Source organism: Vombatus ursinus, unplaced genomic scaffold, assembly GCF_900497805.2.
Source record: "Vombatus ursinus unplaced genomic scaffold, bare-nosed wombat genome assembly UNPS02014818.1, whole genome shotgun sequence".
Classification (NCBI taxonomy): Eukaryota; Metazoa; Chordata; class Mammalia; order Diprotodontia; family Vombatidae; genus Vombatus; species Vombatus ursinus.
Window position 1 is genome coordinate 17061659 of NW_020954596.1, and position 14234 is coordinate 17075892.

General features: G+C 37.6%; 1 protein-coding gene across 3 annotated transcripts in view; it reads left to right on the forward strand.

Annotated features, from left to right (window-relative positions):
- Window positions 1-14234, forward strand: part of EVC2 (EvC ciliary complex subunit 2) — a 205446-nt gene that overhangs the window by 134417 nt on the left and 56795 nt on the right. For all 3 annotated transcript variants that reach the window (XM_027836686.1, XM_027836688.1, XM_027836687.1), the window contains 2 exons: window positions 3183-3387; window positions 9535-9657. In XM_027836686.1, the coding sequence (XP_027692487.1) occupies window positions 3183-3387; window positions 9535-9657 (328 nt within the window). The remainder of the gene's footprint in view (window positions 1-3182; window positions 3388-9534; window positions 9658-14234) is intronic.

Below are 14234 nucleotides of genomic sequence, written 5' to 3' on the forward strand. Positions count from 1 at the left end.
ATAGATAGATAGATAGATAGATAGAGGACACAGGGTGAGTTTAAGATGAAGGGGTCATATCTGGAGAATAAAATTAAGGGATGAGAGAGGATTATATTAGGAGAAGGAGAAAGGGAAAGAATGGGGTAAATTATCTCACAAAAAAAGAAACAGAAAAGAAAAGGCTGTTACAGTGGAGGGGAACCAGGGGAAGGTGAGAGGAAATGAGTGAATCTTATTCTCATAGGATTTGACTTAAAGAGGGTATAACATACACACTCAATTGGGTATGGAAATCTGTCTTACCCTACAGGAAAATAGGAGGGGAAGGGGACAAAGAGTAGGGGGATGATAGAGAGGAGGGCAGATTGGGAAAGGGGGTAATCAGAAGCAAATGCTTCTGAGGAGGGACAGGGTCAAAAGAAAGAATAAAATAAATGGGGGGGCGGGATAGGATTAAGGGAACTAGAGTTAGTTTTTCACAGCATGTCTACTATGGAAGTATTTTGCATAACTGCACATGTGTAGCCTATATTGAATTGCTTGCCTTTTCAGTGAGGCTGGGTGGGGAGGGAGGAAGGGAGAAAATTTGGAACCCAAAGTTTAAAAAACAGATGTTTAAAAAAATGTTTTCACATGCAACTGGGAAATAAGATATACAGGAAATGGGGTACAGGAATCTATCCTGCCCTACAGGAAAATAGAAGAGGAAGGGGTGGAGAGATAGCAGGGAAAGCAGACTAGGGGAAGGGGTATTCAGAATACATGCCATCTTGGGGTGGGGGGAGGGGCGAGATAGGGTCAAAATTTGGAACTCAAAATCTTGTGGAAGTAAATGTTGAAAACTAAAAATAAAAAAATATATATTAAAATATGTATAGATAATAAATAAATAAAAATTTAAAAAAGAAAGAAAAAAGAAATAAAAAGAAAATAAGTGGGCTTAATTCTATTCTTTTCCATAATGACTTAGCAGATCTTTCATTCTTAATAACAAGTAATTTCTGAAAGCGAGGGAACTTACTGGAAATAATAATAATAATAATAAAACTTTTTTAAAATAATAAAATAAAATTCCAGGGCTTCATAGAATACTTCTGTAGGTTTGAAATGCTAAAATTTTACCTTTAAGACTTTAAAAATGTAGGTTATTGGTATGCTAGAAACAATATCTTTTTGATAACAAGTGGTGAATTTTCTTCTCAATTTATCTTCCTTTCGCTGAGTGGTCATTTTTTATGTCATTGAATCTGAAATAGGAATGCTCTGAGTTGAACTGTATCATGTGGTTGTCCCAGTATGAATTCATTTGCTTTTAAATACCACTTGCAGATTATTTCTGTCATACCTACCACCCAAATCATTAAAAATTTTAAAATCACCAAAGGCCTTGGTGAAGACCCTGTAATGTTTTAGGCACTAGATTCATACACAGGATATCACTTGGTGTGTAGGTTGACCTTTCCTTTGGGTGAGTGAATTGGGGAGAAAATAACAATGATTCATTACAGACTGAAACATTGTCTTTTTGGGGGTATAGCAGAACTTACCATCTACAAGAGTTATCAGTTCTGTGAGGCCTTGATACATCGCAGGGGCATCTTGACAGTGCAATAGAAAAGTGAATCGTAGAGTTTTAAAACTGAATGTAAACGCAGTGCTCCTCCCACCACCATCCAACACAAGCCTGAAAGGAAGCCCCACTCTAAGGTCATTTGCCGGATCAATTGTTGTCCAGTTTCTTTTGAAGTTCTTCAAGAAAGTGGGAGCTACCACTTCTTAAAGCAGTCTGCTACCTATTTTGGTAGCTCTAAGTGTTAGGAAGTTTGTTTTTTGTCATAAAGCCAGTTATATGCCTCTTTGCAAATGAGATAAATGTCATCAGGAAGAGGAATTTCACTTGTTGTGGAGCGAATGCATCCTGATATAAAGTTCATTTGGGAACCATCTGAACATATTGCACACAGAGCTTGCTGATGGAAAGAATACTGAATCTGAAGTCAGAAAAGGTCAAATTCTGCCTTTTTATATACTAGCTGTGTGTCCTTGAGCACTCACTTCTCATCTCTTAGCCTCAGTTGCCGCATCTTTAAAATAAGTGGGTTGGTGGATCTGTGAATTGGTCCACCCATGCTGGAAAGCAAATTGGAACTATGTCCAAAAAAATTACTAAACTGTGTATGCCCTGTGTATAGCCACTTCTAGGCTTGTACTCAAATTGATAAAAGAAAGAAGAAAAGGACCCACATGTTAATAAACATACATACATACACATGTATGTATATTTGTATGTAGTGCAAAATGAGTCATACAACACAGTTTCAGAGTTGGAAGCCACCTAGTCTATACACATATGTACATGTATATGAATATGTGTATATATAGACATGTGCTATGTATGCATATGGAACACATTGTATATCTACATGTATATATACATATATATGCACCCACACGTGCATTATATACGTGTATGTATGCATGGATGCATGCAGGTATGTATGTGTGTGTATGTGTGTGTGTGTGTATGTATGTATGTATGTATATGCACATACATATGGACATGGCCTGGATGAAGGTACAGCAAAGGGGACTGAGAAGGAGCAGTGATGTAGGTAGAAAGAAAACCAGGAAAGAGTAGTAGCCCAAAAACCTGGAGTGAAGAGAGTTTCAAGGAACAGAGGATGATCCGCAGTGTCGAAGGTTGCAGCAAGAGTAAGAAGGATAAGGACCTGAGAAAAGGTCATTGTATATGGCAATCAGGGGTTCATTGCTAACTTTGATTAGAGCAGTTTTGGTTGAATGATGCAGTCTGAAGCCAGATCATGAGGAATACAGGAGAGAGTGAGAGGAGAAGAAGTGGATATACCTATCACAGTCTTCTCAAGTTTAATGACAAAAGGCAGGAGAAACATTGCATGAAAGTTAACAGGAATTGATGGATCAAGTGAGAGTTTTTTGAGGAGAGGATGTGTTTATGGACAGTAGGGAAGTAGCCAGTAAACGGGAGGAGATTAAAGATAGGAGAGATAGTAGGAACAATAGATAGAGCAATGTGCTAGAAGAGACAGGATGGAATGGCATCACTTGTATCATTGCCTCCTGGGAAAACCTAGGAAGGATACATAGAAGAGGTGGCATCTCACGTTCTGAATACATGAGGAATAAGTAGGATTTTAAAATGCTTTTCTTTATTTCAACAGGAAGCTTCTGTGTTTGCCCCTGTCATTATCTGAAGAAGAATTACTGAAAATGAGGCAGGAGTTTCACAGCTGCTTTGCTCAGATGGACAACAGCTTAGCCTTGCCTAAGATTCGGGCCCGAGTCTTGCTGCAGAATTTCCAGTCAGATTGGAGAGAAGCTGAGTTTCTGAAAATAGACCAAGCCTTCACAGCTCCAGATATTCAGGTAGGATGCTCCTAAAGGTTGATCTGTAGAATTTCAGAGGCATCAAAAAGCATAGCATATTGGAGCTGGAAGGGGCATTAGCATATGGATTGTAGAATGTAGGAACTGGGAAAGACCTTAGAGCATAGATCGTTGGCAGTTGGATTGGACTTTAGGGATTACTAAATCCAACTCCTTTATTTTATAGGGGAGAAAATTTAAAGTTGGAGAGAAAACAGATTTGCCCAAGCTAATGGTAGCATTCATAATGGAAACTAGCCCTTCTGATTAAGCAGTCAAGTGCAACATATTGTAAAATAGGACTACCATTGACGAGTATGTAAAATGTTCTTGCAATCTGTCCTTGAAGGTTAAATGGTCAGAACACAAGAATGCATGAGCAGACATTTAGGGAGATGAAAATAGCGGACAATGATATTAACAAATGATATGAATTCTGAAGTGATATTAACAAATATAACAGGACCATATTTAGATAACTCTCTTATTAAAAAAAAAATCCTACAAATTAGATTTTTTTCAATGATTTGCTAAAGGTTGGACCTGAAAAGATGAGAATAGTTTATGTGATAGAATAGGGGATAGTGAATGAAGCAAAGGACTGGGAGTCAGGAAACCTAGGTTCATCTCTGGGCTCTGTTGGGGGCTGTGTTACTAACTAACTAGCTATTCATCCCTGAGCAAGTCATTGTGTATATACATAACATACACACACATATATATATGTATGCATGCATGTATGTATGTATGTATGTATGTGTCTCTCTGTGTATATACACACACATATATATACCATATATGTGCATGTATATATACACAGAAAGACATACATATATATACAATATATACGTGCATATCACACATATATACTCACTATACATGTATTATGTGTATATATACATGTATTGCTTTGTAAACCTTAAATCTCTATATAAGCACGAGCATTATTATTATTTTCCCTGAACCTCAATTAATAAGGATGCATTTTTCCATTTAATTGCAAAATGCTCTTTGTGGAAAGACTAGGAAAGGATTAAGGCTCAGTTAAAGTGCCCAGAATGCAAAGAGAGAGCCTCTTTGCTGAGGGATCAAAAAAATTTGCATGGGGAAGGGGGGACTTGAATGGGGCCTTCTTTAAAAGGCAGAAGGGGGAACAGGGAAGAATCCGTTCCTGGTTTGGGAGATGTTATGGGCAGAAGCTAGGACATGACAACTGGACTATAATTAGAGATGACAAACTCCACTTTGGCTGCAACATAGAAAACACGATGAAAAAAATAGTGTGAGATAAGTATGAAATTGGATGAATTTCATTCTTTTATTCAGAAGTCAACTGTAAAGGACCTATTATATGAAGAACACTTTAGTGCTGAGTTTTAGAGTTGGGCTTTTAGAAACAGTTAGGAATTCAATCATCTTGCCCCTAAACCCTAACTACATACCTGTGGTGAAGTAGTTGCAGAGGGACTGTTTTTTTAAATTCAATTTAATCAATCAAAAAGCATTTTAAGTGCTTTTTATGAATGGTGCATTGTAGTAGGAGCTGGGAAAACAATGATAAAAATGGGAGAGTTCCTATTGTCAAGAAACTTCTAGCTTATATTTGGGGGTGAGAAGGAGGGGAAAAGGAGAGAAAAATTGTATGTAAGACTATACTAACTGTATGTATTTAATCAACTGATTAAAAAAAATAACTCTCAGGTCCCCAGGTTAATAGCCCCTGAACTGGATGGACTAAAGTGCACTTCAATTCTGAGGAAGTGTGAAAAATCATTTGAAGGTGGTAGAAATGTCTGTACTTAGTTCCCTTCTGTTTTCTCAGCTTTTGAGATAACCTAATCATGTCAGAAGTTTTCAAAGCTCAAAATTTTAGATAGTCTTAAAGTGCCCTTGTTTCCAGTGCAAAACCATTTTCTAGCTCTTATGATGGAACAGATGTTGTCTTTTCCCTGCAAATGCATTCTTCTTCTTTTGTATTCTCAGGAAAAAATTCAAAAGTAAATTGTAATTTCGTTGTCCAGGAGGATATCTTACATGATGTTATCACAGCTCATTTATGATTCACAGACTGCCTCAAGAATATGTAAAATGAGGGTCATTTTAAATTGGGAATTATATCTTGCAGCCAATTTTTGGACATTGAGAATTACTTTTGAAAAAGAAATGCGGAACCTAGGAATATCTCATCCATTAATATATCTTCTAAATAGAGAATATTAGCTGCAGGTCAGAAATGAATTGACTTTTCCAAGCAAAGAGGTCAAAGTTGGCATTAAGTTCCATTAAAATAATTCTCTGATGTCTTGGAAAGACAGGGCCAGTCATACTGGCCACTTCATACATATGAACTCCTATCAGTTTTCTCTAAGTTCAACATCTCCAGTTCCTTCGTATGGCAGGAATTTAGGGCCCTTCACCATCTTGGTTGCCCTCCTTTGGATATTCTTCAGCTTTTCAATATCATCCCTAACATGTGGTGCTTAAAATCAAATAGATGCTCCAAGTATGGTCTCTGCCCAAGGGAGATGGAGTACAGCAGAATCATAACGTTCTCATTCCACTATGCTCTGATCCTCAATGCAGCCCAACTGCCACATCACACTACTAACTCATATTCAATTAAAATCCTCTCAATCTACCATATTACTCTTTGAGTCAATTGTGTCTTTGATTCATGTGAGATCATGGTGTTCCAATTAAAGACATTGTGTCATTGTGGATAGAGAGTTGAATGTGGAGTCAGGGCAATCTTTGGGTGCAAATTCTGCGCCTTGAAACTTACAGCTGTGTGAGCCTGGGCAAATTACTTAACATATCTGAACTTCAGTTTCCTCATTTATAAAATGAGGGGATTGGACTGGATGGTTTTTAAAGGCCCTTCCAGTTCCAAGTCTAAGATGCCATGATTTTTTTTTGTGTGTGAACTGTCTACTAACCATACCTCTTCCATCTTATATTTGTGAAGTCAAATTGTAGAATCCCAGTAATTTACATTTGTCCTATTAATTTTCATATTTTATAAAAGTTTAGTCCAGTCAGGATCTTTTTGAAATGCATAATCCTTTCCTGCTCTTTCTACAAATAGTATTTTGCAATTAGATGGAAAAAAGCAGTAAATGTGTTTTGGCTCCAAACGGTTTGATTTAGTTCAGTAAACATTTATAAAGGGAGGACGTACAGGAGAATTGAGAGAGCATTGGATCTCCAGTCAGGTGTGGATTTGAATTCTGGCCATTACTTAGTACCCACGTGACCTTGAGTAAATCCTTTTAATGCTGTTGAGCTTTAGTTTTCTCTGTAAAACTGGGTGGTTGAATTAGATCATCTCTAAGACCCCTTTTATTTCTAAAATGATGATCCAGGGTACCTAACTCTGTTTGGTACAGGAGACACAAAGGTGAAATAAAATAGAGGTGCTTTGAAGCTTACAGTTAATAGGATTGATAAGGAATGTATACAAATAACTATTACGTGAGGATAGGAAGTGAGAAGTAAAGAGGGCTCCAAAATATGAAAAGAGAAACTCTTTGCTGAGGGATCATAAAAGTTTGCATGGGGGGAGGGGGAACTTGAGTGGGGCCTTCTTCAGTAGGCAGAAGGGGGAACAGGGAAGAATCCATTGCTGGTTTGGGAGATGTTATGAGCAAAAGCTAGGACGTGATAGCTGGCCTATAATTAGAGTATGTGACAAAAAAAAATTAGCATGAGATAAGTATGGAAACATTGGAGCCAGAATGCCAGGATGAGGAATTAATATTTAAGCAATGAGGAGCCATTAAAGTCCCTTTTTTAAGTAGAGGGGCGTTATAATCAACGTAGTGCATTATTTAAAGAAGAGGGAAGAGATTGGAGACTGAAGGACTGCTTAGGAGGCTATTACAGTAGGTGAAAGGTGATGAGAGCCTTAACCAGAGTAATGGCCTATGAGTGGAAAGAAGGGAACAGATCTTAGAGATATTTTGGAGAGAGAATCAACAGTACTTGAACACTGATGGACAGTCAAGTAGAGGCAAAAGTCCAAGATGTTGCTGGCTGTAACTAGCATCTGAAGCAAATAAATTAGAAGGAGGGGCAAGCCTAAGGGGATAGGTAGGAAATGAGGAACTAATTTTGGGGTATGTTGAGTTTGAGATATCTGTCAAAAATCCAGATTGGCATTCTGAGGGAAATTATCATTAGATATATAGTTTGGGAATTCATCTGCATAGAAGTGGTCATTGAAGTCAGATGAGCAGAAGAGATGACCAAGATAGAATAAAAATGGAGTCTTAAAAATACTTTCCCAAATTCTACTGCTAGAACACTTGAGAGGTGGGAGGGAAAAAATGAAACAGTGAAAGAGAGAAAAGGTGGAGTCAAGCACTCAAGAGAACTGGGATAGAACAACATCACGGAAAGCTAAGGAGAAGAGAGTATCAAGAACGAGGGATTGATGAACATTGTGAAATGCTGTGGAAAGGTCAAAGATAATGAAGAATAAGAATCTATCAGTGGATTTGACAGTTAATAGGCTCTTACCTTGAATAAAGATGTTTTGGAAGAGGAGTGGGGATAGAAACCATATTATAAGGGGTTAAGTAGAAAATTTAATGATGATATAGATTGAAGACAAGGATTTCAATCTATTCTTTCTATAAATTCAGTTGTGAAAGGGAGGAGAGGGAGAAAGGACAGCTATGATATTTTTTGGTTGTTTATGTTGATGATATGGTTAGTGTAAATGGTTAACCAACCATGTCATGAGCCAAGGAAATGGCCCAGGGAGCCAATGCTTTAGAGGAAAAAGGGATTAAAGGAGGAGATATTGAAAATACAGAAAATGAATGGATTGCATTGGAAGGTAGTGATTTCCCTATCACTGGAAGTTATCAAGTGGAGGTTAATGGATGACTTGAAGGGAAAGTTGTGAGATTCTTGTTCAGATGGGTTAATCTGAATGATGTCTGAGATCACATCCTCCTCTGAGATTCTATGATCCTGATTCTGAGAGAGGTGAATATTGTTGGGTCAATTACCTGTAAGAGATGAGAACAAATCAGACATAGATAGAAAGACTACCCTTAGCAAAGAGGAAGGCCAGTTCTTTCTCTGAGACCCAAAGAAAGGAAGAGATAATGAATAAGAGCACAAGAAAGTTTAGGAGAGTGGAAGAGAGAAGTTGAAATATTACATGTCAGAAAACCTCAATCTTCTCAGCATAGTAGGAGGCAAAGTCATTTTATGGGAATGAAGTAGTAAAGGATAAAATAGGGTCCTAGTGAAGAGAAGGTGTGGAATAACAGCTGAGATACTTCAGGGAAGGTGATAATGAGTTTAAAAAGAGCTGAATGAAAACAAGTAACTTCTAGCAGTGATGGCTCTGGTATAAATTTGAGATGGATCCAGTCATCATAGCTTCATTTGGCAAATTAAGAGCAGGGTTGGAGTGAATGAATGGTGGGAATTTTGTAGGTTTTAGCCAGTAGTAGTAGTAGTAGTAATAGTAGTAGTAGTAGTAGTAGTAGTAGTAGTAGTAGTAGTAGTAGTAGTAGTAGTAGTAGTAGTAGTAGTAGTAGTGGTAGTGGTGGTGGTAGTAGTGGTTGTATTAGTGGTAGTAGCAGCAGTAGTAGTAACAGTAACAACATTAGTATTTTACAATTTTTTATTGAAATAGCTAGCATTTATACAACACTTTAAGTTTTGCATAGTGCTTCACAAATATCATCTCATTTAATCCTCATAATAACCCTGAGAAATAGCTGCTTTTATTATCCGTGTTTCTGATGAAGAAACTGAAGTTGACAGAAGTTAAAAACATGCCCAAGTTCACAAAGCTAGCAGGTATCTGAGGCAGGCTTTGCATTCAAATCTTGCTAGCTTCAAGTCCAGTAGTTTATCCATTGAGCCACCTCTTCCCATGCCTCTTGGTATGGAGATGACCCAGGACTATCAAAGGCTATACTAATAGAACGAAAACCTGAGCAGTTCCTAACAACTTTGAAGGACTTTGACTCTGGATTTGGGGCTCAAATGGATGTCTATCATCCGAGGTCCAAGTCCAGTATCTTTTCACTGGATGGTGCAAGGGATTCCAAAGATAAGAGATTGGTGAACTTTCTGTTCATGGTTCTTTATTGTTCATTATTATTTCTGAATGATATTTTGTAGCAACAATCAAAAGTCAAAAAGCAACGTGCCAAGAACAAAAGGAAGGTAGACATTTTGAAGAAATGTGTGGAAGACAAAATTCACATCTTTGCAGAACAGGCCAGTGAAGACCTCCTCGAGAAAGTAAGTAGAAATCTCCAGATATATTCCTTTTCTCATATAAAGGATGACCAGTTTTAAATAGCTCGAAAAAATCATAGCATCTACTTTCTCTCCTTTGCTCCTTTCATTTTTGGCTCAGGTTTTACACTGATTTTACATTTCTCTATATACATTTTCAAAATGGGAAGTAGATTATGTTAAAGTGGAAAAACCATTGGACCTGAAACCATGAAACTTAGGTTCTAGTCTCCTATATACAACTAATTAGCCTTGTGACTCTGGGAAAGTCATTTCACCTGCTCTGAGGTTCATTTTCCTCAAGGGTGATGATGATTATAATATTAACTTATGTTTACAGAATGATAAGGATTTTTCCGATTAAATGAGGAAACCGAAGCCAAAAAAAGTGAAAAGATTTCCCCAAGTTTGTCAAGGTCAAGTGTCAAGATTTTTAATTCTGATCTCCTGATTTCAAATCCTGGGTTTATCTCCTACTCCCCTGAATAGGACTAGATGTTATTTTATGATATTTTACTACTGGTATAGAGAGAAAAGAATGTAAAGGTTCATAAAACTTTTACACCAAAGATGTTGCTCCTTAGAGATGATAAATGAAACAAACATGATTCCTCCCCTCTTCCTTCTGCTTGGTTTCTATTCTTTTTGCATACACTTTTTGGCTTGTCCCCAGCTCCTGGTCTCTGCCACAAGCTGGGGCACTGAGTCTGTAATGCGCAAAGTACATAAGGGAGCATCTAGACAAGTGACCTGGCAGCTGGACAGTTTGAGTTAGGAAACACTGTCCTATAAAGACTTCTTCAGTGCCAGCCTTTAAGAACTGATGTTGTGAATTACCTCCAAATGCTGTAGTGACCTCTGAAGCCTTCCTTAATCTGGCTCCTTATCTTCCCTTCCAGCCTTATTTCATAATGTTTTCCACCAAAAGGGGCAGCTAGTGGACAGAGCAGCGGACTTAGAGTCAGAAACACCTGGGTTCAAATCTGGCCTTAGACATTTACTTAGCTGTGTGACCCTGGGCAAGTCATTTAACCTTTCTCTCTCAATTTCTTCACCTGTAAAATGGGAAAAATAACAGCACCAACTTCTATGGGGATTATTGGGGGAATAAAATGAGATAATATTTGAAAAATACTTAGCCCAGTGCCTGGTAGTACTTAGTAAATGCTTATTAAAATTTTAAAATTAAAAAAATAGCATTAAAATCAAGAAAGAACTGTCTCCCAGACCAAGTAACATGACCTCTAGAGCATTATACCAGTTCAAGTTCCCACTGTCTCTGCAGTCGCTCAGAAAACCAAATTCCTTTTCCACTCTTAGATTTTGTATCTTCAGGGTCTGTCTTGTGGTTGGGGTGGAGTCAATTAGTCATCGAACATTCTCCAGAATATGATATTTAATCTCCTCTGCCTTAGCCAAGTTGTGACAAACTGCAAAACCAACCCCAAGCATGTGTCTCACATTGTGTGATTGTTCAAGTCCATGTAAATTAAATTGAAAACCAAAGCCCATCTGTGTCCACACTTGTGGGTATTCCCTGCTGTAATTGGTTTGATTTGGTTGGCTGCTTTTTTTCCCTCAAGATCTCTTTGTTATTCTCTGAAGGGGAACATTTCTAACAACACATGAAGGAATTTTTCTTGTTCTAATCAGGGTGTTGTCTGGCTTTTATTCTTACATTTTATAATTGCAGAGAAACTTGACGACAATTCTGTTAGTGGGTATCTCTCCACCTCCTTGGTCTTTGTACTCAGTTTTAAAAGCTGAAGCTCCATTAGGGACTGCATTGTAGGACTAAAAAGACATAATTCCATGCATACCAGTCCTGCTGTGTAGTTTCTGACCATAACCCCTACCATTTTTAGGGCTAGACTCTTAGATAATGAAAGTCAATAGTGGTTTTTTTTTTCCTTCATACAGGTGAGAAAACTTAATAATAGAGAGGCAGGTGATTACCTAGCAAGAATATGTTAAAAGCAGACCAAAATCAGACTTGGAAATCAAACTTTGAAACCTAGTGTTGGGCCTGGAGTCAGGAGGACTTATCTTCCTGAGTTCAAATATGGCCTCAGATACTTACTAGCTGTGTGACCCTGGGAAAATTATTTAACCCTATTTGCCTCAGTTTCCTCATCAGTAAAATGAGCTAGAGAAGGAAGTGGCAAACCGCTTCAGTATCTTTGCCAAGAAAACCCCAAGTGGGGTCACAAAGAGTCAGACACGATTGAAAAACCACTAAACCCTTTTGGACCCTAATCCCACTCAAAATCATAACATCATAGATTGTTAGGTGAACAGGGCATGTTTCATGGCAAATCCACTTCAGGAAGAGAGAGGATGTCAAGTGGGAAGGGATCTTAAAGTTAGTCTAGTCCAGTGGGGTCAAATGGGTGGCATACTGATTTAGAAAACCACAAATTAACATTATCTATGCTCTCTTGTATTTTTATTTATTTTATTACATTTTGATCCAGTTCCACACCTCTGACCAATCCACTCATTTTACAAATGAGAAAATTGAGATCGAGAGAGAAGTTACTTGCTCAAGGTCCCATAGCTAGTAAAGTGTCAAAGCCAGGCCTTAAACCTAGATCCTCTGACTCCAGATCTGCTGTGCTTTCTACTACCTAATTCTCCTCCTATGTGTGTTTTTCCCTATGCGAAAAGAACTTTAAATTTATCAGTATTACCTTAACAAAATTAATCAGAGACAGGGTACTGTTAAAAAAAATTGTCTCTTTTTATGGTTACAAAGGCCTGGGAACAAAGTAGTCACATCAGTTAGGGAATGCCAGAAGAAAAATGGAATGGACTATTATTATGCAACAATACATGATGATATGAGAAATTCAGAGAAATTAACCAATCAGAAACATTTATGAAGTGCCTGCTGTATGCCACACACTGGGCAGGATGCTAGGGACATCTTTGAAAAAAAAGATAGTTCCTGCCCTCAGGGAGCTCAGTTCTGCTGAAAGGATACAACATGTTCATAAATAAGTAAATATAGGTTACTATAAACCAAAATATGCGGTAATAGGGTGGGGGAGGATGGCAAGGAATACTAAAACAGCAGGGACTAGGAGCTTTGAAGGAAGCTAAGGAAACCAAGAGGTAGAGGGAAGCATTCCATGCATGACAGATAGCTTTTCCAAAAGTGTGGAGGCAAGAGATGGAATCTTATGAAAGAGAAAAAGGGCAGTTGACTGGAGCACATAAAATGTGAAGTCAAATAGCCTATTATCAGTCCAGAGAGTTAGCCCAAACCAAACTATGAAATGCTAAAGGATGAACAGAGGGGTTTTTATTTTATCCTAAAGTCATTTGGGCCACTAAAGCTTATCTAACAGAAAAATGACAGACATGGTGAGACCAATACTGTAGGAATATCACTTTGACAGTTCTGTGAAGGATAGATTAGAAAGGGGATAACTTGGATGGAGAAAGATGAATGAGGAGGTTATTAAAGTAGATTAGGTAAGAAGTGATGAGTGTCTGGAATAGAGTAGATGTGGTACCCAGTAATCAGAAGGGAATGTATGTGAGAGATATTGAGGAAGTGGAATTGACAAATGATAGCATCTCATTGGAGTAGTGATGAATGAGGAGAAAGAGCTGAGGATGCTTTTAGGTAGCAAACCTGTGTGATTAGAAGAATGGTGAACTCTTTAATGGAAATAGGGAAATCAAAATATGGAGTGGGTCTGGGGAAAAGGTGATTTCTGTTTTGGACATGTTCATTTTTGAATGCCTATGGGACATTTAGGTAGAAATGTCCAGAAGGCACTTGGTGATACTCTCCTGAAAATTATGAGAGAGATGAAAAGCTGGATCTGTAGATTTGGGAGTCATCTGCAAAGAAATGATAGTTGAATTCATGGTTTCTGATGATATGTGTGAACTGATGCAGAATGAAATAAATAAGACTAAAAAGAATAATGTACATAAAGAACCGGGGCACTATAAATGAGATGATCACTAAAAAGAACTCTGAGTAATAGAAAAATCAATATTAATCTCAGATAAAAGATAATAATGATGTTGAAAATGAGGATGATAATGATAACCTGCATTTAAATAGTACTCTAAGGTTTACAAAACACCTTAGAAATATTATCTTGTTTTACCTTCACAACCACCCTGGGAGTTACTATCATAATAATATTACATATTGTATTTTTATAAATTATATTCTGTTATTGAATGTAACAATGTTTTATGTAATAATATTTTATCATAATAGGTGCTATTATTATCCCCACTTTGTACATGAGGAATCTGAGACAGATGGAGGTTAAATGACTTGTTCAGAGTCACAAATCTAGTTAGTATCTGGAGCTGGATTTAAACTCAGATCTTGCCGATTCTAGGTTAAGCCTCCAGAATTCCTCTCTCTTCTCAGCACAACTAGGGGCAGAATCCTGTATATATTGCCAGACAGGATCATTGTATTGGGTGATTTTATTTATCAAATTTTCTTTGTTAGAAGAAAGAGTTTAAATTTATGAGGTGAGGTGGGGCATGGCAGGTAGAAAGTAGGATAGCATTTCAAGAAATGACATACATAAAAACAAAGGGCA